The sequence below is a fragment of the Stegostoma tigrinum genome, chromosome 25 (assembly GCF_030684315.1).
Source record: "Stegostoma tigrinum isolate sSteTig4 chromosome 25, sSteTig4.hap1, whole genome shotgun sequence".
NCBI lineage: Eukaryota > Metazoa > Chordata > Chondrichthyes > Orectolobiformes > Stegostomatidae > Stegostoma > Stegostoma tigrinum.
This window is the reverse complement of record NC_081378.1, coordinates 34,909,773-34,935,628: the sequence shown is the minus strand read 5'-3', so window position 1 is coordinate 34,935,628 and position 25,856 is coordinate 34,909,773. Positions and strand designations below refer to the sequence as shown.

Sequence of the window (25,856 nt, the reverse complement as noted above, 5' to 3'; positions counted from 1 at the left end):
GAACATAATAGATTGGATTGGATTATCATATTGATGATGAGTTATTTCCATTGATTTGTTGCAAAACATCACCACACTGGAAAGATGTGTCTGAATAAATATGCAGTTATCATGATTCAGCTGGATAGCTTAGTGTTTTGAAATGCTGAAGCAGAATACCTGAAATGCATTTTCTTAACTAATTTCTCAGGCTGTTTTGGCAGCAATTGTCATTGCCAATCTGAAAGGAATGTTCTGGCAAACCTTTGATGTTCCAGTGTTGTGGAGACAAAACAAAGTTGATTGTGTAAGTATTTAATGAATGATACTTACTTCTTTTTTGTTTAAAAAAAGAAACAAACTTCATATTTATTTTAAAAATTAGATTGTCCTGGTATGTGGTATGTATTTACCCTCGACTTTTAACTGGAGCAGATCTTTGTAGAAATTCTCCTTGCTGTGATATCTTGAATAAGGAATATTGCAAATACCTTGATTTGTCACATTTATTGCAATGGAGTTTCAGGATATCATGTGAATAGTGATTGCACATGGTATTTTGTACATGCAGATTCCAAGCAATAAAAACTATAAATTTGCAGTAATATTTAGAAATGTTATTCAGTGGAGTATTGTGCTCTCGAATGGATTTCGTGCATTATTTCTGTAGTGTATGTGTCACTCTAATCATAAAATGGCTGCAAGATTTATGGTATACTATTGTCAACTAAAGGAGTCTTCCAAAAACTAAGCCTGTACTTTAAGAAAACAATGTTCTTTAACTCTTTATCTTGCCTTTCTGTAGCTGATCTGGGTTGTTACGTGGATTGCATCCATCCTTCTCGGACTAGATTTGGGGCTTTTAGTTGGTGTGTGCTTTGAGCTTCTAACTGTTGTACTTCGAACCCAGTTGTAAGTATTTGTATAGCATTTTATTAGAATGATAAACTAAGTAGTATCATTTTTCTGTCAGGAATCTTCATTTATTTAATTCAATATTAATTTTCTAGCCCTGTTACTACTACTTTCGGAAATGTACCAAGCACTGACATTTACAAGAACTTAAAGGAGTACAAAAATGTAAGAACATTTAAATTTGTTTCCAAGAAGCTGTTCTAAAATAGAATGCATACACAAACTAATGAAAACTGTATATTTTCTGCCTACTCTGTAGCTTGTTGAACCACCAGGAGTGAAGATCTTCAAATTTTCATCTCCTTTATATTTTGGAAGTGTTGATTATTTTAAGGAGAAAGTGAATGCTGCTGTGAGTAAATCTGCAATTATGCATGTGCAATAGTCAATAGATTAAATGGTCAACTCAAAAAAAATTCAATGAATGCAATTGTTTCAGGTTGGATTTAATCCAGTTCGAGTGTTTAATAAACGAACCAAAGCATTGAAGAAGATTCAGAAGCTTATAAAGAAGGGTCAATTAAAAACCACAAAGGTAAATCACACTTTTGGTGCTGTAATTATGCAACCAAAAAAGTTTTTCTTTATGTAAACACTGCTTTCTAACTCCCTTTCTATTTTCAGTAACTTTGTTAGACATTCCATCTTTCATTATTGCCTCTCCTGCAAACTATTTCAGTGAGATTGCTATCATTTTGACTGTACATTTTACTGCAATAATGTAGGCACGACTTTGCCACCAATGGCTTCTCATCTTTCCAATCACTATTTCATATATACATTATTGGCACCTATTGTTGAATCCTTAATTAACAGTATATGGTAGACTTTAAGTAGGTCAAATGTTTTATCATGTTCGTTATTATATAAGTGCCAAAGCCATCCTGATTGCTTCTGGCTCTGACTAGCACCAATGTATCTCTGGCTTGACTGCATTAACATGTAAGTGTGAAGCCTTTGTGTGCGTTCAATTTGTGGCACTATTTTATTCTACTTCAAGCCTATTTCACCAAGTTGTCCCCTTTTTCCACCTCAATTTATCCATGTCACCAATGTCTCATTTCCTGTAGCACTCTCCTTGCTGACTGTCAAAGTGAACTGTCTATGTGTGTCAACACAGTCGAAATGCTGCAAATTCTTCTCCACTGCATGATATTTTGCACAGCCGATTTTTGCTGGCTTCCCACAGTTGGTTGATTGAATAGTTCTTCATTTGTTTGCTGATCTCTCCATGGTGTCACACTGACCTGTCTCTGTGATTACCTCCTGTTTTATGTACCACATGTCCCCTCTACAAACACTGGGCTTTTTAATGTGTTTCAGTTTCCTGTCTCCCAGCATGGGTAGCTACTAGTTTGCTCATAATAGCCTTTGATGGCCCTATTTTAACAACCTCTCTCGCGCTCATGGCTAACTCTGCTTCTGATTTATCACTTCTTGAGCAACCAAAATTGACATTGTGACAGGTGAAAGAACCATCAGAGCAAGTGGAACCTATTGACAGACTTTAATTCAGTGTGAAAACAAAGAGGAGTGGAAATACATACCCCTACACTGAATATCTATAGAGGCAATACTTCTGCTCACTCTGCTGTATACATGTCAAACCTGGACTGTGTACCAATGTCCTACTAAGAAGCTTAACCACTTCCACTAAAGCTGCCTTCAGATGATCGGAAGGCAAGGCACAGTGATGCTCACTCGATACCATATTGAAATTGTCACAATAAATTCAGCTGCAGCCAGAATGCGCCTTACTCATTCACCAAATTGAATATTTTATAGTGAGTTTGGGCCTCTCTAATTGAAACAAATTAAACTGAGAAGGATAATCTAAAAGTTTCACCCAGGAGTTTTGATACCATCTTTTGAGTTCTGGGAGAAGCTCACTCCAGGAACTCTACACCTGGCACAACCACCTCAAGAAAAATGCAATGAGAAGTCCTGCAGATGCCGGAAATCTGAAGTAAGAATGAACTTAGCTGGAAAAGCTCAGCAAGTTAGGCAACAGAGTCAAATTTCAAGTTGATAGCCTTCCATTTTGATGACATGTCTTCGACTTGAAATGTCAGCTCTCTTTATTTTCTTCACAGATTGTGCCTGACCTCCTGAGATTTTTCAGTTTTTCATTTGTTCTTCTCTTAAAACAGTGTTGCCGTCTTTGAAAACAACTGTATGACAGAAAAGATAGATAAAATGGCAGCAGAGGAAATTCAAAACCAACAATTTGCTGAAAACTGCACCAAAATCATTCAGATACTGATCAGCCGTGGCAGTTACACCCGCCAGAAACTTACTTAACTCCACAAATGATGAACATCTTCACCTTGCAGATCAAACAAGATCTTCTGCTTTCTATGCTTTGGCATCCCCTACATTTTTTTTACTTTGTTCTTGATCTTGAGCACCTTTTTAGAAATCCTGTGTACTAATGCACGTTGCTAAATAAAAACTGTGCCCATATTGTGTGTATGTATATGTTTTATATACAAGATTGCTTTACTTTTTTATTAATTCGAACTTGAATATGCTATTTATAAAAACAAACTCCTGATCTAGCAGTTTAAAGTTTTTTTTTTACTTTTTTTACTTGATGAATTTCACAATGTTCTACGTAATAGGTTGTCCAGAAAATTTTTAAAATTTGCTTGTCCTTCTTTAGGATGGCACTGTTACTGATGGAAGTGTTTCTAATGAGGCATTTGAAGATGATGAGGAATATCAAGAAGAATTAGAACAGGATGTTCCTTCAAAAGAAGTGGAAATTAAAGTTGACTGGAATTCAGATCTCCCTATCAAAGTCCTGGTTCCAAAAGTTACCATTCATAGCCTTATTTTTGATTTTAGTGCAGTGTCATTTATGGATCTTGTAGGAGTGAGAATCCTGAAAATGGTGAGTAAATATTTGTTGATATCGGAGTGAAAATTGAAAATACTTGAAATGCCGCACCCATCAATCTGTATTGCAATATGAAAATTTTTGGTTTCTTCTAACATCCAGTAAAGAGTACTTCCCAAAATACTTAACCTCTTCTCCCTCAGATACAGATATATATTTCCTGCATATTTTGTTTTTAATTCAGATTTTGAGTGTTTGCCTTTGTAAAACTAGTATTGTAATGTGGTTTTAGAAACAGTTCAGTGAGTTATCGCTGCATTTTCGGTTAGATTTATTGATTGCCACGTGACCACTTTCTCTCCTTCAAATATGGGAAGTTTTAATTAAAAGTATTTGAGGGATAACGTCTTGATTTCTTACTTCCAGTGCAATTTCCCTAAACTCCTAAAAAGTTCTTAAATTTTCAGTACATATGATGCAGTCATGCTTACCTGGAAGGGTGAAACCATTTGTATGTTTATACAATGATCCATTGTTCACATTGTTGAGTCATTTAGAAAGAATTGTCTGTTAGAATTGGGGCTGCAGACTAAACTCCAATTCAATGACTTGCATCCCTTTTGAGCATAGCTTAACACAGATTTATCTTGTACCTTCTACTTCAGAACCTGGCACGAGTATATTTGTAATAATGATAATCACTGTCTTTGAATGTTCTTTTTGGATTTTTGAATGTACTTTTGAATCCTCTAATAGGAAGATAAGCACGTGAATAAGCTATCCAGCTTATTGAGTCTGCTCTGCTATATTGTTCACTATGGTATCTCTATTAAAACAAAATCTGAATATTCCTTATTAACCCTATTTCCTAGAATACTGCACTCCAATTGATGCTGTATATATTTTTCAGGGTAGTGTATTTTATGTCTTGTGAAGTTTAAATGCCATAACTGAATGCTAATCACTAACAAATCTAATAAAGAATTTGGGACAATCTTTTTTTACTAAGAGAGTAGTCAGAACATAGAACTTGCTACCTCATGGAGTAGCTGAGGAAAATAAGATAAATGCATTTAATAGGAAATGGAAAACACACTTGAGAGAAAAAAGAAGATAGACAGTTTGGGTGGGACTCAACATTAACTCTGCTTTCTTCCCACAGATGCTATCAGATCTGCTGATTCCCTCCAGCAGTTTGTCTCTGTTTCAGATCTGAAATGTCCACTGTTCCTTATTTTGTTTCTTTGGTGTTGTGCTGAATTTGCTTGTTGGTTAATTTAAATTTAATCTTGCTCTGGTTTTGTTTTGAGCCAGGATCACTCGCAGTTAAAATTTTAGCTTCCTGCATTCAAACATCTCCATTGCTTCACTCATTAACTTTCTCAGCTGTATGGATTGTAAACTAAAAAGCTTGGTCTTAAGTATAGCTTTAAAATGTTCATTACTGTACTTTTCCTCAGCAACCTAGCATGGCGAGACTGGGATAATGGACACTGTTTAAAAATAAGAGATCTGCCTTTTTAAGAGGGAGGAGAAATGTTTTCTCTTAATGTCATTAATCTACTAAATTTCTTCCCCAAAATCAATGGAGCCTGGGTTGTTAAATTTATTCAAGACTGAGTTTCTTCTGAAAACTGACAAAATCCTTCCTGTATTTGCTCTGCTACTTTAAATGATGTTTCCCCCTCCCTTTGGGGCCTAGATCACAGGAACACAGGCAAACCATTTAGGATTGAAATGAGGAATCTACATGGAGTGGTGTATCTAGACTGCTGGGAAGTTCAGTCATGACATTCAAAGCAGAGGTTAATAGGTTTTGGTCGTTTACAACCTCAGGGATATGGAAAAAGCCCAGGAATGTGGCATTGAGGTAGATGATCAGCTATCATCTCAAATGATGCAGCAGGCTTGAGAGTTGAAACTACATAAGATCTGTATTCCAATCATTATCAAATGAGGCATCCCTACCATTGTGTATCGATAACATTGTGTGCATTTAGATTCTATAATGTTGTGGTGTAACTCAGCACCTCAACTCTTCTTTTTGGATTAACTTTTCTTGCTTTTAATTATGTTTAGCATTTCCCCATTTAGGCTATAGAGTGACCTCACTTAGCCAAGGTTGTGTTCCTGAAAAGCACACTTGTAAGGGAAATGGGGTTTCCCATAGAGTCTGTGTTAAAAATAGAGTTAGGCTTCTGAGGGAAGCCCAGCAAATAAAAAGTGAAATATCGTGCCATAGTCTTACCAGACCGTAGGGCTGCTCTCAAATGAGGGAGAGTGAGAGAGACGACTGGTGATGGCTTAACCTGAGGGTTACCACGCCTCTGGAAAAGGAAATGGTTGAGAAGGACAGTCCTTCTTAGTAATCTCAGCCAGTGTAGAAATTGAATCCATGGTATTTGCGTCACTCTACTTTATGAATCAGCTCTCTTAGTGCCACATTTTGGAATCCCCGCAGTGTGGAAGCAGGCCATTCAGCCCCAATGTGTCCACACCAACTCTCCGAAGAATATTCCACCCAGAATCAATCCCTACCCTATCCCTGAAACACTGCATTTCCCATGGTAGATCCACCTAACCTACGCATCTTTGGACTGTGGGATGAATCCCACGCAGACACTTGGGAGAACATGCACACTCCATACAGACAGTTGCCTGAGGCTGGAATTGAACCCGAGTCCCTGTGAGGCAGCAGTGCTAACCACTGAGCTACCATCCCATATGCATTCTTAACCGAAATAACTTGAAAATCAAAACGAGGAAAGTTTTAGTGAAGGAAGCTTAAAGACATTTAAATTACTGCATAGATATAGTATATGTTTTACAATTATGGTACTTGTACAGGTAAAGTACTATGGAGTACAGTACTAAGAAAGCTAAGTCCATAGGAATTCCTCTACCAGTAGTGCAGGCACAAACACTAGAGAAATTTAAAATGCAAAGATTGAGAACAAAATTTGCTTCAATACTTAAAGCACTGTTCTTATGAAAGAAGAATGATCTTTGACTGAAGAGTACAATCACAATTGCACCAATTCCATCAATTTGATTCGAGAGCCCTGCTGATGATGCATTGACATAAGAGGCACAATGCCCGGAAATGGTACCAGGAAGTAAGAGATGTTAAAATGGGGAACAGGAACTAGAGGAGGAGAGAAGACACAAAAGGGCAAAATCACTCTGAAACAGAAAAATTTAAAAGGGGAGATCTAAAACAAAGATTCCCTGTATGTTCTCATTTCCACACTTTTACACCCAATTAATTTTTATGTTAAGTTGCATCTGCTGTTATTACCCATTTGCATAATCTGTAAAATTTTGCAAAATTGGAATTGGCTATTCGATCCTTTCTGAACTTGCTGTCCCATTCAATATGATAATGGCTGATCCTCCAGTTTGGTACTCTGTACCCCTTATCCTTTGATCCCTTTAGCCCTAAAAGCTACATCTAACTCCTTCTTGAGAAAATTCAATGTTTTGGGCTCAACTGCTTTCTGTGGCAAAGAATTCCATAGGCTCACCAGTCTGTTCTCTTTTTACAGTTCTCTGCTAAGTTTTTAACTACTTGATATCCCTCCGAGATGAGTATAACTAACTGGATTAAGTCTAATTGCCTTGAATTAGTTGTCATCAATGTATAAATGTTGATTACTATTAACTGCTTTTATGCACTCGTACTAAGGAACCAATTTATGAGCTCATCAATTTCATACAACTATATTCGTGTGTTGAATGCATGATTTTTTTTTACCTGAGCAATATTTAAAACCTAGCTGTTGCACAGGTTAACTGACTCCTGCTGACATGTTGCTGATTTTCTTTTTCAGGTTATCAGACAATTTGAACGAATAGGTGTGAAGGTGTATTTGACAGCCTATGATGGTAATCAGTTTTCATTACTCCATTTTCATTGACACTTAATCTTTAAATTATTAGCAGGAGAAATCATTTGGAATAAAGTTTGTGTATTTTTTAAAAATCCACAAAGCCATTATCTCCTCTTCTTTGTATTATGCTTCTTTTATTTTTTTCAAACTGGTTTGAAATGACTAAGAAGGAAAGAGAATTGTGCCTGTCTCAACCCTGAAACTGATAGATTTCACTCTGTTCTAAATGCAATGAGTGATCTCAGTATTAAAGATGTAGTTGGATTCCTGAAAATCATGACTTAAGTTAAATTTGTGAATGAGGGAAATCCAATGGGAATCTCTGTTAAAACTGCCTCTTCAGACATTAGTGTGCAAGTTGCACTAGTGTAACTGTACAGCACCAAGTGTTTCTAGATTAAATAACGTGCCAAATAACACAAATATAAATGTAAAAGAAATACGCAAAATAGGATACACTTATCAGTCTCTTCTCAGGCAGACCCTCTGCTTCAAGGATACCTTGTTTTCACCTCAGTTTGCAGGGCCTTTCATGGCTGATTGGACCAGTGCACAAATGGCAGACTCTGCTACATGTAGAGCAGGTGCTGCTTGAAAGGTATGTTCAGTGAGTTGGTTAGAGGCCTGTGCTGCCTCTCGACCACCTTGACGTTTCTGAATATTCCCGACTTCCTGTGTTTTAGTGTTTTCCTGAAGGAATTAATTCCCTGTTTGTTTGGTCATCATGAGTCGGTGGAGATGTTTGTCTTCAGGATGTTTCGAGGATATCCCTAAAGATGTTTCAGTGAAAGTATCTTTAAGTGATCAGTGCCTTGATATCTGGCTTACTTGTTCTCGCTCTCGCTCGCTCTCTGTCTGCCTGTCTGTCTGACTGTCCTCCTCCAGCCAGTTGAGAATTGTCTTTGTGTGCAATGGAATGAGCAACTCAGGATTCAGCTTGCCTGCAGATAAATCTGTTGGGTTGCATTCTCTTTAAGATCTAAAATTACAATTGTCATTTGTTGGAGCTTGAATGATGACCTGTGGTTACAAAATGCCTCAAAATGATGCCAATTAGTGTCATGGCACCCAACATCATATTAATGTGCACTGTATTGTCGTTTCTCAAAAATAATACGCAACGAAACAAAGTAATGCATGATAGTGCTAAGTGGAAATTGAAGACGCGAGCTGAGAATACCAGCCTTAAATGGAAAATCAATCTGGAAGGTGTCTGTGTAAATGCTGAGGTTTGCACTGTGCACAGCTGTGAGGTCCCCCGTATTTGGACAGCTTGCTGAAGCTGTTGAGGCTAATGCATGAATAATAGCTGCATGCATTCAGTACTAACTGCAATCAGTGCCAATGAAAGCATTATTTCTAAGAGAATCAGTGCCTTCAAAAAGCGTAGGGAGGATTTTTTCTATTAATCTACTCATGGGTTGAGAGTGCAACTAGCAAAACCAACATTTTCGAATTCTTGAGCTATATTGGACAAAGAAGGCAACTCACCATTGCCTCAGAAATAGTAGGAGCTGCAGATGCTGGTGAATCTGAGATAACAAGGTGTAGAGTTGGATGAACACAGCAGGCCAAGCAGCATCACAGGAGCAGGAAAGCTGACGTTTCGGGTCTAGACCTTTCTGAAGAAGGGTCTAGACCCTAAATGTCAGATTTCCTGCTCCTGTGATGCTGCTTGGCCTGCTGCGTTCATAAAGCTCTACACCTTGTTATCTCACCATTACCTCATAGGGCATGGGTTTGCAGAGGAGGAATTTGCAGGATCTAGTTCCCGTGACAGAAATAGCAGCAATATCCCTTCAAGTCAGGATGGCAAGTGAACTGGAGTTAAACTTGCAGATGGTGATATTTCCATGTATCTGTTGCCCTTGTTCTGTAAGTTAATGGATGTTGCAGGTTTGGAAGATGCTGATCTTAGTACGTACTTCCCTGAAAATATTGTTTTTGAAGTGGAAAAGCAAATATACTGAGGTTAGTTTCCTTGTATCTGTATGTGATTTTTCTGAAGATTCCCGTCAGGAGACTTAGTCAGTAAGAGAATTGGAAAGGTGAAATATTATTGCTATCACCTGTTATGTTACAACCTTTCTCTCATCTGGAGAGCAAATGCATTATATCATGAATTACAAAACCTATTACTCTGCTGAAATATCAGTGTCCTCACTGCTGCCTGTTTCTCTGATCAGTTTGAGTTCGCTGGTTTTGGTGAAGTCACAGGTTATCCAGAGACTTGGCCACCGTTGTGGAGATGCACCAGTGATGCCATTGAAGTGGTAACCCAGGGCCTTATAGTTCTGGGCCGTGGGTTCAAATTCTGCTCGTATTACTGGTAGAATTTAAATTCAACTAATAAATCTTGAATGTGTGACATTATATAACTAGTGTCATCAGGGAATGTGTAAGATGATGGGGAAAAGGCAGGAGAATGGCATAAACACAAAATGCTCTGAGCTGATGCAGGTGCAATTAGTCAAATAGCCTCTTTTTGCATCATATCGATTGTGATTCTGTGGTAACCACCCATTTGATTCCCTAATGTGGGAGGGAATCAGCCACATTTGGTCATGCCTGCATGTGATGCCAAACCCACAGCAATGTGGTTGATGCTTAACTGTCCTTTGAAATGGTCTAGCAAACCTCTCAGTACATGGGTATTTGTCAGTTGTATAGCCCATCCACCTTGCCAGCTTCACCCACATCCCATGAAAGATTTGAACAACCATGTTTGTCAGCTTCCTTGGAATTAGAAAAGTAGGATTGTGTTCTAAAGCAGATAGAGAAAGAGAGTCTGTCTTTCAACTGGACTCTGACATTTACAAGGAATTATGCAGCATTGTCCTCAGCAGCCACAGCAATCACAATTACCTGAATTTGACTGAGTCAGGTAAGTATAATACTGTGCATTAGAACAGCAATCACGCCCCACAAGATTTGCTGGTAGTTATTGTGGTTAATACTCTCAATTTTTGTAAAATTACTGTGTTGTAATGTGTTGTAATATTACTAATCTGTAGAAAGCTTTCTAAGATTTGATTCTTAATTAGTTTTTTACTATCATCTCTATCAATTTGGGGTCAATATTCAGACTGTTGCCAATAAGTTTAGTGTAACGAGAGAATCCCTAAACTGAAAAGTATTATGATTAAAATTGAATCTGCGACTTTAACTTCTTTTTAATCATTCTAAATTTCAGGCCATGTTGTGAAGAAAATGGAGAGCTGTGGATTTTTTGATGACAATGTTAAAAAGGACATCTTGTACCTCACAGTTCATGATGCTGTTGTTCACATACATACTCAGACTATGTATAAAGATATAGAAGATCCTATTTTTGACAAGGTGGGAGAAAATTGTATTCTATTAGCTAATGGTTTTCTGGTCCTATTGATTGGAATCTTGCAGCAGATCCATACGAGGTGTTGTGGAGCACAAACTGTTTATTTGCATATCTTGTTCAGGTACTTCCTGTAGAGCAAAACCAATCTCTTCATCCTCTCCTGCGTTGTTGCAGCGGTTATTGTTGACTAATTTCACTTCATGAAGTAATATTCCTTTACTATTCAGTGGACAATTAGTGAATTGAAGACAATGAAGAGTTGGATTATGGGAGGAACGCAAATTGCGTATTGAACTAGAATTTTGCTTTGTTTGTGTGTTTCTCTTGTTATGCTTTTTAGGCTAGCTATTTTGGACCAAATCCTGCAAAGTGCAGACAGTCAGATAGGAGCACCTGGTTACAGAGAAAAAAGGAAACACAATGGAGACTATCCATTAGGACTGATAATTGTAAGATTACCCCATGATCTCCTGTACCAGTAGAATAGTGAAAGGTGGAACATTTGTAAAGAAAGGAATGCAGACTGAAAGAAACAAAAGGGCACTATGTATTGGAAGTTTAGTGAGCAACAAATTAAGTCTTTGGGCTAAAATACAACAGCTTTTGAATCAGCATTTTACGTACTAACTCAAGTGTGCCAAACCCTTGTAAACAAACAAACATAAGGATACTATCAGAAAAAAGCCAACAGTTTTGAAGAAGTTTCCTAGTACCATTTAGAATTCATTACTCGTGACAGTTCTGAATTAACTAGGAACCCTACCCAGAGCTTAGAAGCTTTCTCAACAGATGGAGAGAATTCTGATCCCCACCCAATTTCTTGCATTTGGCTGAAACAATTTACAAGGATGTGGTTGTGGCACTGGAAGGTACTTGATTATTGAGACAGCCTTACACTGTTTCTTGTCACTGAAATCCTCAAATGATGCTGTACAAGCCTAAAGTATAACAGAAAGTCTCAATGGTACTGTAGATGCAGATCTATCACGGAATGCTGTCATTAATTGTAATCTGTAAGGCTTTGTTAGTTGCTAAACATTCTATCCATTATGCTTGAGAAAAATATCCTTGCTATATTGAGTATAGTTTAGGACAAAAACGCAAAGTACTAAATATGATGTTAAAAGTAGTCATCCCATTTCTGTCAGATATAATAAACCTTCTTTCTGCCATTGATATCTGCATTTTCTGCCTTTTTCTGCTTTGTAATTATACAATTTATTAATTTGATTATTTAGATATCACTCATGCAAGAATCCAAAGAACCAATTCCATTGTCAGATCAGGAAGATGATGTGGAAGAATTGGAAGATCAAAATCAGGTAAATGCTTGGTTTTAAAGTCAGTTGTTTATGGTAGCCTTAAACTGAGTTCTCTGTCCATTCCCTGGAGCACAATTTCCTCTGGAATGATGAGCCTTTTCTCATACCTCGCTTTGCTGGCACCTAAGTTTCAAAGGTGAATGAATCAGTTTATTGAGAAAGTTGCAAATATAGCTGCTTACTATACAGTACAGTCTTGGTGACATTGTGCACAACATGCAGGAAATAATATTGCACTATGTCACCAGAGCAGCCACTTGTATCTCAAAGCTACCTTTGTTTCATTGTAACCTTAACTTTTATTGAACAAATGCATCATCATATGAGGACGTACAACAAAAATTTGAACTTTAAACATATAGGCCACAGATCATTTAAAGTGTAGTACAAATAAGACATCATGCACAGGCCTGTAGGTGTGATAGTATGTTCAATTGGAATTTTCAAAACTGAGATCAGTTTTGGTCTGGATTTTGGTTAGTTAAGTCTCTTGAGGAAAGTGGAGTTAAGATTGATCAATTGAGTTAAATAGAGTACAACCAACTTCAAAAAATGTAGCAGAACAAAGGTTCCAGCGATTCCTGGTGCTGTGGGGAAAATAAGCTAGATGCTGTTATCTGTATTATACATAATGCATTGTAATCCTAAATGTGAATGGGAGAGGAGGTATTAAGGGGGACGGTGAAAGGAAACTAGGAATAAGAGACAGCAATTTTCGATGCAGAGGGAAAATTAAAATAGATATAAAAGACAATGAAAAGGAGAGAATGAGAGATTGAAGTGAGGGAAGGAAAAGTGAAGGAATGAGCAAAGAAGATCTTGCAGCATCTGTGGAGAAAGTAACAATGGCTCTGATATTCCGCTGGCAACACAGTTATCAATCCCCCCTCAGAAGGGAGTTGTGCATGGAGACTCTGCAAAATTGCTGTCACAGCAGATTATAAAAGAATTCCTGGGAAATTTCTAGATTCTCATTTGCAATTCTCCCTGCACATGAAAACCTTTGAAACATTCCACTTTAACTCAGAATTTGGAGGCTTTTAATGAAATTTTAAGTAAAAAAATTAATCAGCAAAAGGTTAAACTGTTAAATACATAGTTAAACTCTAATTAATTACACCTGCCCCAGATCCCTTTCACCAGTCCCCAAGACCCTGACTGAACCCCCAGCTCAAACATGTGGGTGCATCAGCATCAGCACCAGCACCCCTATCTGGACCCCACCTGACCTGCTACTGCTACGCTGGATCAGTCCCAATGCTGCCCACGTCCTCATTCTTCTGGACGTGACCCAGCCCAAATTGATTAGGTAGACCCAACCTGATATTCCAGTTTCCTCCCCATGCTACCATTGGACCTAACCAACCACCAACCTGACACAGCTTGAATGCTGCGTCACCTACCTTATCACCCTGCACCCTGGCACCCACCCCTTTCCTACATGGACTTCCACCCACCTGGCACTTTACATGCCATGCTCCCCCTGCAGCTGGTGTCCTACCCCTGGCACATTCTTCTCTCTCCAGCTGGTACTATACTTCCTACCAATCTGGTACCCTACCCCAGCACCCTACCCCTCCAGCTTGTACCATGCTTAGCTGGTACCCTGACACCCTAACATCACACTTGATTTAGAGTGACTTTACAGAACTTATAATTCGACTGCAGCTGTCAAAGTGGCAGGCAGTACCTTCTTTTTTTAAGTGTCAATGTGACAGCTGAGTGCTATGAGAAGGGGATGTAGTTTGTCTTCCTCGTGACAGTTCTATGCCACGTTAGACATGCAAAGCTCCTCTTTCTTTTAAAATATGAATCGGAGTGCCTTGAGGTTCCTTTTTGAGGACACGAGATTGCCATTCTTCAGAAAACCAGTTAATGTTTTGAGTCTGATATGATATTTTAATACAGAAGAGAAGTAGAAGTCTGATTTTGTTTTTGCAATTAAAAGAAAGCTGGGCTTGGGTAAACCTAACTGAAAGAAGAATAAAGGAAACATTAGACGGTAAGGGAGATAGCGATCTCTGGTATCTTAGAACAAAGGCAAAGGAAGTGGTAGTTATGGTAGAGGTGTCACAGAGCACGTGTGTAGAAATAGCTGTTACTAACAGAAATAAAGGTCAACTTTCACTGAAAGGAAAAGTCAGATTTTGGTTTTAGTTTCCTTCAGAGGAAGGCAAGAGGAGGAGAGCGAGCAACTGGGAAACACAAGCCTGGCAGTAAATTTTCAATAAAACAATTGGAGAAAATAAATCAAACATAAACCAAATAAGCCAAAAATCATAATTGTGCTAGCTTTCACAATCTGTAGCGTGGTATATTGTTAATAAATGTAGCTGCAATGAGAATATTCATAATACTCATTACTCTGTTTTTAGAACTGTCAGGATAAATTGTGGCCACTGTCCAATTTTAAGTTCCTACCACAGAATGCACACTGGAAATTAATTCGTGTGAAGCTTAATTTTCTGACAATTTTAAGTGATTTGTACAGGTATGCTGTACATGACGGTCCATTTTATCTCCAAGCTGCAAAGCTTCCAACTGGAGTGCACAGTCAGAAAATTACGTCTAATATCCTTTTTCTGTTTCTTGAACTTGGAAAGGTTGGATTGACCTGATATACAGATCAAGCCCATTTATGCAAGGCAACTTGAATCCAATTAAACATTTGTTTTGCAAGAACTGAGTATTACAATAGCTAGTGTTTACATTGACGTTCACCCAGAACTAAACTCAATTCATGGGTGGTTGAAAGCAGGAGCAGTATCTTTGTTATCACTTGGCTGAAGTATAAGAAAAGCTATGCCTCATTTATTGTCAGTTCCTAACCCTGATGGCAGTTTACGATGCTGAAGTCTATTAGTGACTTCTCTTCCTGCATTTTGTTTCCAAAATCCATCCTTTGAGCAGTGCTTTGAATTTAAGTGCTGAAGAACCCCTTTCCATTAACATTCTGTGTTCTGAAAACCTTGCTGAGTTCTCTATTCCTGAAAGCCTCTGTTTATTAATGGCAACACGTAACATCCAAATGGGGGTCCCTGATTAAATTCTTTCATCTGTGATTTTTGTTACCTGATCTCAGCAAAGGTGACAAGTCTTAACAGTTGGCCAAGAGGAGGAAAATCATTCAGGATTCCATATCCTTGTGTCTCACTCTTATTCTATGTAATTGGGCATTGGGTGAAGATACAGCCAGGTGTGATTCTCAACTACCTTGTTCTGCCCATGAAGAATGGACTATCTAACCAGCTATAATGGGGCAAATGATGCTGAGGGAATGATAACCTGGGCATGACTGAACTAGTTTCCGAATAAGGTGGAAGACAGCTTTTGTCTTTCAAACACATCAGGGCATCAAAGAATCCTTGCCAACCTGAGTGTCTGAAGCAGGATTTTAGTGTGCCTCAGATTCCGAGATCTGAAACCCCAACAAACATTATTGAACAATAAACTGAGTCAAGGTTTCTGTTTCATCACCTTATCCAATGCTACCTGGAGAATAGTGCAAATGTTGATTTTCAAGCTAACAAGGCCCTGTGAGGCCCTCCACAGCCTATTATCAATCACTATCTGAGATGGCGTTTGATGAATAGCTACCTTGAGAAGTGTCAAACTGTCTCTGAAAGAAATAAGATTGGTAAACTGTCTAAATTTCTAAGAGAGTTTATAATTAATGCACTGATGATCTTTAGCAAAAGCAGAGCTTTGTAGTTTAATAGACAAGGCATCCTTGCTTTTTAATGTTATCCACCTGAAATCATTGATTAACTAGCTACATTGATTGCTACAATGACAATTCAGATGTATTAACTTTATTGGAAAATCCCTTCAAGACAAGGAAATGTAGTTGATGTGTGAGTTTACTTAGATATCTAGCATTATTTCGAAACAGGCTTGCTTTCTGCAAAGCTTGGCGTTCTGGTAAGAATTTGTCCAACATGTGTGTATGAATGCAGTTTCTAAACTTCCTTTCCAGCAGTTACAAGTGATACATTGACTTCTTCAGTAATATACTATGAATGTTTACTTATACAGCAAGATATGAACAACCTGTGTTCTCAACTTACGAAGTTTCAAGTTGCTTGCCTTACTCCATGAAATGCTTAGTTTAATTTACCTCTATTGGTTAACCATCCTCTTGCTGGCCTACAGCAGTTATTTCAGTTTGTGGAGCTGCTGTTGGAGCCTCTTGTTTACACTCTTTTTTTCTGTGCTAGTTTAGCAGAACCAGTAAGCAGTAACCAAGGAAACAGAGCACACATAGTCGTCAAAAATAACATTCATGTAAATTGTATCAGAGATAATGGGAACTGCAGATGCTGGAGATTCCAAGATAATAAAATGTGAGGCTGGATGAACACAGCAGGCCAAGCAGCATCTCAGGAGCACAAAAGCTGACGTTTCGGGCCTAGACCCTTCATCAGAGACTCTGATGAAGTCTCTGATGAAGGGTCTAGGCCCGAAACGTCAGCTTTTGTGCTCCTGAGATGCTGCTTGGCCTGCTGTGTTCATCCAGCCTCACATTTTACTATATTCATGTAAATTATTCTCTTAGCATCTTATCGAAATGTGCAGAAGGATGAAACTACTCAAGCTTATGCAGTGTCCCTGTGACTGCAAATCATATGTGCTATGTCCCTTCCTAAACAAAAAAAAGGGTCCCATTTAGCTACATTATGCCTGGTGGCTTAGATATGAGACTGTTCTAGAAAATCAGTTTGTAGTCATGAACAGTTGTAAATTGCTTTTAAAATTCTGAATGTTTCACCTTCTATCAAATTGTAATGTTAGACTTTTCTTTTGGCTGTTGCATTTCAAATTACTGCCCTGAGATAAGAATTATAATGCTGTATTCCAAATATTTCTTCCAGGGCCATCGTGGATTCAGCTATTAAAGAACACACATCCAGATGTCCCAGACCAATGAGAATACCCTGGCCATCTATACATAGTTATTATTTAACACACTGATTCAGTGCTGTTTTCAATGATATGCAGCTCTTACGCAGTTGGAACATGAGTAATTTTTTAGTAAAATCTACTTAGTCCTCAGAATTTAGTTTTATGTACATCATGTATGGAAAAGAATTACTTTTTCCTGTAATGGTAACTATAATTTGTTGTTATTTGTCTGGTTAGCTGTTCACTGTTTCTTGATTATACTGGACAACATTTGCATGGGTACTAGAGGCATGATATCAACAAGCAAAAAATTAAGCTACACTGTAGAGTAACCTAAAGAAAGCTGCTGTAACAGCAATCACAAGTTGCCAGTATCCAGTTGTCTTCTGACTGCGTAATTCCTTCATTTTTTAAAAACATTTTCAAGAAAAAAAAACTGCAGAAGTAGTCAACACCCTTTCACATTTCCTATAATATCACGAGGGGCTTGCTGTCATTATTACAGTGTCCATAGGAGCAAACCCTTTTAGGCCACACTAGCAAGATATCAAAAACAACCTCTCCAGGAGCCCTGAATCGACAAGAACCAACATTACCCTTCATTGTGATATCTAACCAATGAATTCTCACTAGGTATAGAACTCTACTTTCTAAAAGCTTTGTCCTCTCTGTGTTATTAGTTTAGTTTATATACACTAAGAAATGTTCCAAGCCCTGCAGGTCTGATTTGGCCCACCAGCTGATCCTGCCTCCAAATGTTGAATGATAGGTCCGACAGGCACTAGCTGCAGTGTTTAAATGGTGGGGTCAATTAAATACCACTGGGGAGCAAATCAGTGATACTGTCAGGATCTTCCGAACAGCAGACAGGTTGCCAGCTGGGGTCTAAAGTCCTGGTCAGTGAATAGAGATAGCCTCCTGACGAGGGTGGGGGGGTTGTTGGTGTGGCTTCCTTCTATTTCCCCTCTCCAACTTGCTGCTGAGCCAGGTTCAAGAGGAGCGTGCCTGTCCTGTTGGAAAGGCTACCCTTGATGATGATGATGGCCTGAAAGATATGGCCTCACTTACTGTTTTGCACGTTTTTTTCAATTCTTCAGACCTCTGTTTCCTATGTGCATTGGTAGCACTCACTTATCTCATTGGGCCTGCCAGCCAGAAATCACTGCAGATCCTCTGCTTAGGTTTGTGGTTTCTCTGGTCACCCTGCTGTCCATAATTAGATGGAGCTTCTTCATTGACCATCTGCAGGAAGATTGCAACTGTTGTCCCATCATGATTTCCAGGTTCCTGACCGAGGGGAGTCCCAGTGACCTCTATACATTCCAAACACAAGATTTTGATTTTATACAAAGAATCCAAATCCAAATGCTTTTCTGCACAGTAGGTTGAGTGAATTGTTCACAATTTGGACCCTTTTTTTACATATCAGAACTGAATTCAAAGCACAGCATGGAACATTGCCGGGTAAGAAGAAATCGAATTATTGAATTGTAAAAACTTATATTTTGATAAATTCTGATTCTTTGAATTTTCAGAATATACTTTGTAATCCTTACGGGGTTAATTTGATTGTTAGTGGTGTTTTTAGTTGCTGCCAGTCTTTCTTAAATAATATTTTAATCATACAGTAGGAAAAAAATGCAATAAATATCAAGGAAAAATTTTGAAAACAATTGTTAATTTGGGAGTTTTTGCTACTGTCAAATGATTTTTGTCTGCAGTAGTGATGGCGAGATTTCTTTGGAAAGCATTAATGATGTAACTGGTTAAGTGGGATCTGATTTTGTTTGGTTTTTATTTCTGGTTTACCCACAAAATAGAATGCCAGGTGTCTGAACTTTGAGAAGCATTGAGATCTAACTGAACACTATATTCTTAACTGAATTCTAAGATAAGTTTTATAGTCTAATTATGTAGCGTAAGGCACCTAATTGGGTGCTATCTTTCCAAGAAAGCTTTGTAAAAACAAAAAAAAATTCTCGCTGGTATAAGGAAATAAATTTGCAAGACAGCTGCTGAGAACTGTATCTCTTCTATGTAATTTGGAACTTGACAACAATATAATCCAATCTAAACATGAAAACCAGTATGCATTTGTAACCAGTTATGGCTAGTTTTATATTTGATTTATTGTTCATGAGCTCCTTAGCTCAAAACATTTAAAAGATAAGAATGTGACATTTCAATCACAATTTGGAGGGGTTCAGTCAATCTGTGGTATTATCAACAAGTATGTTGATGCATATAAAACAAACAGTTTCAAACCTGTTTTAAGATGTGATTTACAACATTATATATAATTCTGAGCACACCAACTTCCAAATGACATTGGAGAGCCTTCAAAGAACATAATTTAGCCTCATTCTAGGGCTTACAGTCATAAAATCTAATGAGAATTTTGAGCTGAATTTATTTTCATTCAAGATAAGAAAATTGCAAGCATAAATAACTTGAAGTCTTGAAATGATGATTGACAGAGAATGTGACTAGAAGTAGGACTGTTAGAAAATTGACGGTAGAAGTAATACAAAGTTAATAAATCCTGAATAAAACTAGAGATTAGAGCATTTTCTTTGAATAGTGAATGGACTAAACTCCACTAAAAGCAGTTTGTGCTCTGTTTATTAACACACTTAAGATATTCATGTTCACTGAAAAACAATGGTTTGTGTGTGGATAAAAGCATATCTAGCTTGCCTTTTGGAGAAACAAGGTGTGGGTTTTAAAATATGGATTAATATTCCGCTGATATGTTTGAATCCCATTTTGTGCTTGAGACAATTAGGAGTGTTAATCACTTGGAAGTTCCTCTGGTGATTAGTTGGTTGGGTAAGTCCCAAATGTTGGACATTGTGAGATTGACAGCTGAAAATCATTTGTAACCTTGTTTTCTGTGTTAAGAATTTGGAGAAGTGGTTGTATGACTTCTTCACATTTTAAATGTAACTGAAATATAAGGACAAGCTGGATGAGTTCATTCCTTCCAGAAACTCTGATTATTGATCACCTCTGATTAATGTTGTATTTACTGTCAAAGATTATTTTTTAAATGCTCTAATGAAAGAAAATTGGATTTTTGAATTATGTGAAATTGATATTTTTGTTGTTTCAATAATAAAGTGAACTTATGAATCTTTAATTTTACTAGTTTTAAGCATTCTAACAACTTTTCAGTTAAATCACAGATAATGATCCAGATCAGGTTTCATGATCTGCTGTTATTGAAACTTTCTTCAAAAAATGATTCCAGATAATTTCGTATTTGGTAGAATGCATAAATTGATAATTTCTAGAAATAGTAGTTGATTAGTGCTCAGTTATAAATCAGTCTGCTTGCTTAGTAGCATTAACAGGTTTAAAAACAACTGATTAATACCAACGTTAAAATAGTGGACAGGTTAATATTTTGGGTGTTGAACATTATTCTGCAATATTTTAATTTCTAGACATCTACGTTTGGGAGCTACAAAATCCACAGCGCTAATGGGTTGTTTTTATTGTTCTTGTTCTCCGATGTGAATACTTGTGATGTTTTGTGAGTGAAATATCTTGAATTTAATCTGCTAGTGGGAACATTTCAGTGCCTCGCCCATCAGACTTGTGAGATGACACCTCACTACTGCCAAGTATTATTTTCTCTTTAGTCAATATGAATTCCAAAGCATGCGAATTCCAATGTATTTGTTGTGCTGGCGAATCTTATGAGGTGTCTGTTGGTAAAGGCATTGGCATATGTGGGTGATAGGCAGCCACTGAAACTATGCAGAGGACCAAAACATGGCCTTAAATGACATGTAGCCATCAGTACAGTTTTGGTGCTCTACATGTCAGTAAGTCATGCACTTTTTCAGGAGAAATAAAACCCCACCAGCGCTAAACTAAGGAATAATTAACCACATATGGCTGTTGACATTCAGTGAAATAAAACTTGAGGTAGCATTAGAGGACCACCTCAGAGCTCTGGGTTTTGAGGATTTCACTGAAACTAATAGAAATTTCAGGAAAATGTCAGCAGGTCTGGCAGCATCTGTGGAGAGAATCAGATTTAACGTTTCAGATCAAGTGACCTTTCCTCAGAACTGATGGTAGCTAGCAAAATGTCGGTTTATATGCAGCAGATAGAGAGGGGGTAAAGAGTAAACAATATATGGGGCCAGAGCTCAAAGAGAGAGAAGAACAGTTGGACAGACAACTGGGGACTCTGCAGCCTTCCAGACTCTATCGAGTTCAATAACTTCAGATCCTGCCCTGTCGTTATGCCTAACCCCACAATCAGAGCTAGCAAGAACTGCAGATGCTGGAGAATCTGAGATAACAAGGTATAAAGCTGGATGAACACAGGCCAAGCAGCATCAGAGGAGCAGGAAGGCTGACGTTTCGGGCCTAGATCCTTCTTCAGAAGTCAGACTTTGTTATCACCATTGTCTGCTATTACATCACACCCACCGTTAGCCACTAATAGCCCCGTTAACAGCTATTCACCCTTCTAGCCAGATTGTTATCCACTCCTTTGTCCAACTGCTCTCTCCTGTCTCTTGGGGCTCAATTCCCATCAATCATTTATTCCTTACACCCTCCCCTGCACCGTATCTTCTGCATGTAAATGACATTTTCGCAGCTACCATCCGTTCTGAGGAAGGATCAGTGGACCTGAAACGGTAACTCTGTCTCCTCAGATGCTACCAGAGCTCTTGAGCTTTTCCAGCAATTTCTATTTGTATCTCTGATTTACAGCATCCACTGTTCTTGCAGTTTTTATTAAAGATTTCGCTGCTGATTTCATCTCCACAAGTGTGGCAGCAGTCTGTATTGGTTGACTCACAGCAAGAAGGGCACCAAAAGAGTGGCAAAGGTGGCTGAGTAAATGCACTGGCAAACTGTGTAAACAGAATAGGGGTAAACTGATAGCTCACCCACCATTAATGGAATAATTAAAATCAAAGGCCCTTGAAGAACCCGGGATTAGATTAACATGGATATTGTCAGAGGTTTATGGGACTGGAGGGACTTTCAATGAGTGGGAGGAGAAAAGACATACAGGATTTCAGAAGGAGGTAGAAAATTTTAAAAATCAAGGTGTTGAAATGGATGAATTTTGTGGCAAAGGAACATAATTTGGAATGAGAACTAAGGTAATGGCTTCAGTCTTTCCAATGTTTATGAGCATTAAATTTCTACTCATCCAGTGTTGAATGTTTGAAGACATTAATGCCATTAAGTAGAAGAGAAGCAAGAGGTTGTGTTGAGGCAGTGTTGGGTGATAGCAACATAAATGCTATGCCTTAGTCACAAGCCTGTTCAAGGGGCATTATGTATATCAGAAATAGGAAGGGGCTAAGGATAGATTCTTAGGGAACAATGGAGGTAATTGTAGTGCAGCAGGAAGAAAAACCTTGGCAAATGATGGCCTGGAAAGATAGATGAGAATTGAATCTGTGTTTAGCAGCTAGCAAGGTGACAATGGCAAAGCACTGGAGGAGGATTCTGAGCAGCACAGACAGGGGACTGCCATTTTTTGGTGCTAGAGGCTGGAGAGTTCCTGGTCTTAGGAGGTGAGGTGACCTTATGACCTTCAACATAAGCCAGTGGACAGAGTTACTTTGAACCATCTCCTAGTAAGGAAAATTGACAGATGGTTTAGGCATTTTTGGTGCCTGTGGTCATTTTACATGACACCTCTCCATCCTTCTAATGACTTAGAAAGTATATGAGTGGAGGAAGTGTGAAATACAGCCCATGTTTATTGAGAAAGCAGCTGAGTTGAATGTCACTTAAATGTGATTTATAGCTGGCAGAATCGCTCTCCTGCCATTATGTGAGAACACACTGCTGATGTATTTAAGTTACTTTGGGTTGTCAACAGTGTTGTTCATAGTAGTTTTGTGGCTTCACAGATGTTTGGTATGATCCCACTTATGGCCAGGGTGCTGAGCAAAGCCATGGAAGAGAATAGGGGTAAGGTGCACAGTGGATTGATGAGGTCTGGAATGCAAAATTCCAGTAAAATGGCAGCAGAGTGGGACAGTCCAATTGGGGCTCCTCTGCTTCGTCCATTCTTTTTGAATTTTTTAAATGTTTCTTTTCTCCCTCTCTCTTCCCTTTTCTCTTGTCCTTAGACACCAAGCCCTTGCCTCTGAAGGGGTCAGGGATTGTGGAGATGTCTGTGGCCTGGTGCAGGGATGCCAGTAACCAGTGGCCCAGTGTGATGGCAGCCAGCAGCCAGACCACGTGGAGGTCCACTGCACTGGTCTGCTGTGGAGAGAGACCGTGATGTTTGTCTTTTTAACTTTGCTTCTTGTTTTTCTGACCTATGGTTGTATAACTCTAATGTAACTATCTTTTCTTCACTTCTCTATTCTATAACTAAGGATTGTACCTTTGTACCTAAGTTGGCGCTGTAAGTGGCAACATATAAACTTTTCAGTGTATTCATTTGAGTATATGTAACAATAAAGTTCATTCATTCATGCATTCATTCATTCAAAAGCCAAAAGAGAGAACATAAGTCATCTTAATTTTAATATACTTTAAAGGACTTTACTGTTTTGGGGATGGGGTGCAACGGTTAGTCTGAGGTAATGTTTTACATTCTGAATATAATCAACAGTTCGTACACTGAATCATTGTGAGTAACTTTTGTCTAATCCATGTGTGTCTATAAAGCGCATGATTCCTTCATGGTTTCTAGCCAGGCTGTTTTTTTTTTCCAAAACAAAATTAATCTTGGTATTTGGGCAGCACTGCTAAGGCAAGGATTTATTGTCCGTCATTGAATGTACTTGGTTGTAAGACTTTTTCGCAGTACAGTCAGGTATCCTTTATCTGAACGCTCCAGGACTGGTTGTTTATTTCAGATAAAGCATATTTTTGGTTTCGGATACACTCCCACGAAGTCAGGAGTGTCTCGGTTTTTTTTCAAACCTGTTTCTACCTACGACTGAAAAGCTGTTTCAGTTTTCCTGCTTCAGTTGCAAATTAGAAAATGAAGAAGGGTCTAGGCCCGGAACATCAGCTTTCCTGCTCCCCTGGTGCTGCGTGGCCTGCTGTGTTCATCCATCTCCACACCTTGTTATAGAACATAGAACAGTACAGCACAGAACAGGCCCTTCAGCCCACGATGTTGTGCCGACCATCTAGAGAGAGAATAGGGTCCTTTAAAGTTCAATGAGGCCGTCTATGTATTGAACCTCAGGAAGTGGGAAAGATACTAAATGAATACTTTGAGTCAGTTTTTACTGTAGAGGAAGAATCTGAGTGTTGAGAATTTGGGGGAAATAAATACTGGTGTTTTGAACACAGTTCACATTACAGAAGAGAAGTGTTTTAAGATGTGAGAGGAAAGCTATAAAAGAGACCTAAGGGGAAACTTTTTCACACAGTGGTGCATATATGGAATGAACCGCGAGAGGAAGTGCTGGAGGCTGGTAAAAGTACAATATTTAAAAGGCATCTGGATGGCTATATGAATAGGAAACATTGGAGGAATATTGGTAGAATGCTGGCAGATGAGACTAGATTAATTTTGGATAAACTGTTTTCAGTTCTGGTGACCCAGTTATAGGAAGGATATTGTTAAACTGGAGAGGATTCAGAAGAGATTTACCAGGATGTTACCAAGTATGGAATGCTTAAGTTATAAAGAAAGGCAGGATAGGCTGGGACTATTTTCACTGAAGTGTAGCAGATTGAGAGGTGACCTGATTGAAGTTTATAAAATAATGAGGGGTATACATAGAGTTAATGGTAATTGTCTTTTCACAAGGATGAGGGATTTCAAGACTAGAGGGCACATTTTTAAGGTGAGAGGAGACAGATTTTAGAAAATAAATGAGGGGCAAACTTTTTATGCAGAGGGTAGTTCGCGTGTGGAATGAACTTCCCAAGGAAGTAGTGAATGTTGGTACAATTACAACGTTTAAAGACATTTGGATAAGTACACAAATAGGAAAGGTTTGGAGGGCTATGGGCCAAGACCAGGTGGTGGACTAGTTTAGTTTGGGATGATGTTCGTCATGAACTGGTTGAACTGAAGGGTCTGTTTCTGAGCTACATGACTCTGTAATACCTGGTTGGTATAGACAAGCTGGATCAAAGGGTCGGTTTCCGTGCTGTACATCTGTGACTCTATGCTAGAAGCCTTAGAAAGCATGAACATAGATAAAGGAGACATGGTTAGTAAGTTAGTGGAAAACACCAACATTAGTGGGATAGTGGACAGTGAGGAATGTTGTCTAATATTACAAAGAGATCTTGATCAATTAGGTCAATGGGTGAGGAGTGGCAGAGGGAGTTTAATTTCGATAAATGAGACTGTTGCATTTTGGCAGAACAAACAAGGGCAGAATTATACAATTAATGGTAGGGCCCTGGGTAGTGTTGTAGAACACAGAAACCTAGGGGTTCAAGTACATAATTCTTTGAAGTTTGTGTCACATATAGACAGGGTGTTTAAGAAGGCATTTAGCACACACCTTCCTTGCTCAGACCTTTGAATATAGGAGTTGGGACATCATGTTGAGGTTGTACAGGATGTTGTTGAGGCCTCTTCTGAAGTACTGTGTGCAGTTCAAGTCACCCTGCCATAAGTAAGATATTATTAAATTGGAAAGGATTCAGAAAAGATTTACCAGGATGTTGCTGGGAATGGAAGGTCTGAGTTCTAAAAATAGGCT

General features: G+C 38.4%; 1 protein-coding gene across 5 annotated transcripts in view; it reads left to right on the top strand.

Annotated features, from left to right (window-relative positions):
* The window catches only part of slc26a4 (solute carrier family 26 member 4), a 60,516-nt gene extending 40,193 nt beyond the window's left edge, over positions 1-20,323 (top strand). For all 5 annotated transcript variants that reach the window (XM_048554400.2, XM_048554401.2, XM_048554403.2 and 2 more), the window contains 10 exons: positions 191-286; positions 785-891; positions 990-1,059; positions 1,154-1,246; positions 1,334-1,429; positions 3,557-3,787; positions 7,564-7,618; positions 10,817-10,962; positions 12,199-12,282; positions 17,154-20,323. In XM_048554400.2, the coding sequence (XP_048410357.1) occupies positions 191-286; positions 785-891; positions 990-1,059; positions 1,154-1,246; positions 1,334-1,429; positions 3,557-3,787; positions 7,564-7,618; positions 10,817-10,962; positions 12,199-12,282; positions 17,154-17,177 (1,002 nt within the window). In that variant the 3' untranslated portion in view covers positions 17,178-20,323. The remainder of the gene's footprint in view (positions 1-190; positions 287-784; positions 892-989; positions 1,060-1,153; positions 1,247-1,333; positions 1,430-3,556; positions 3,788-7,563; positions 7,619-10,816; positions 10,963-12,198; positions 12,283-17,153) is intronic.
* Positions 20,324-25,856: the final 5,533 nt, after the last annotated feature.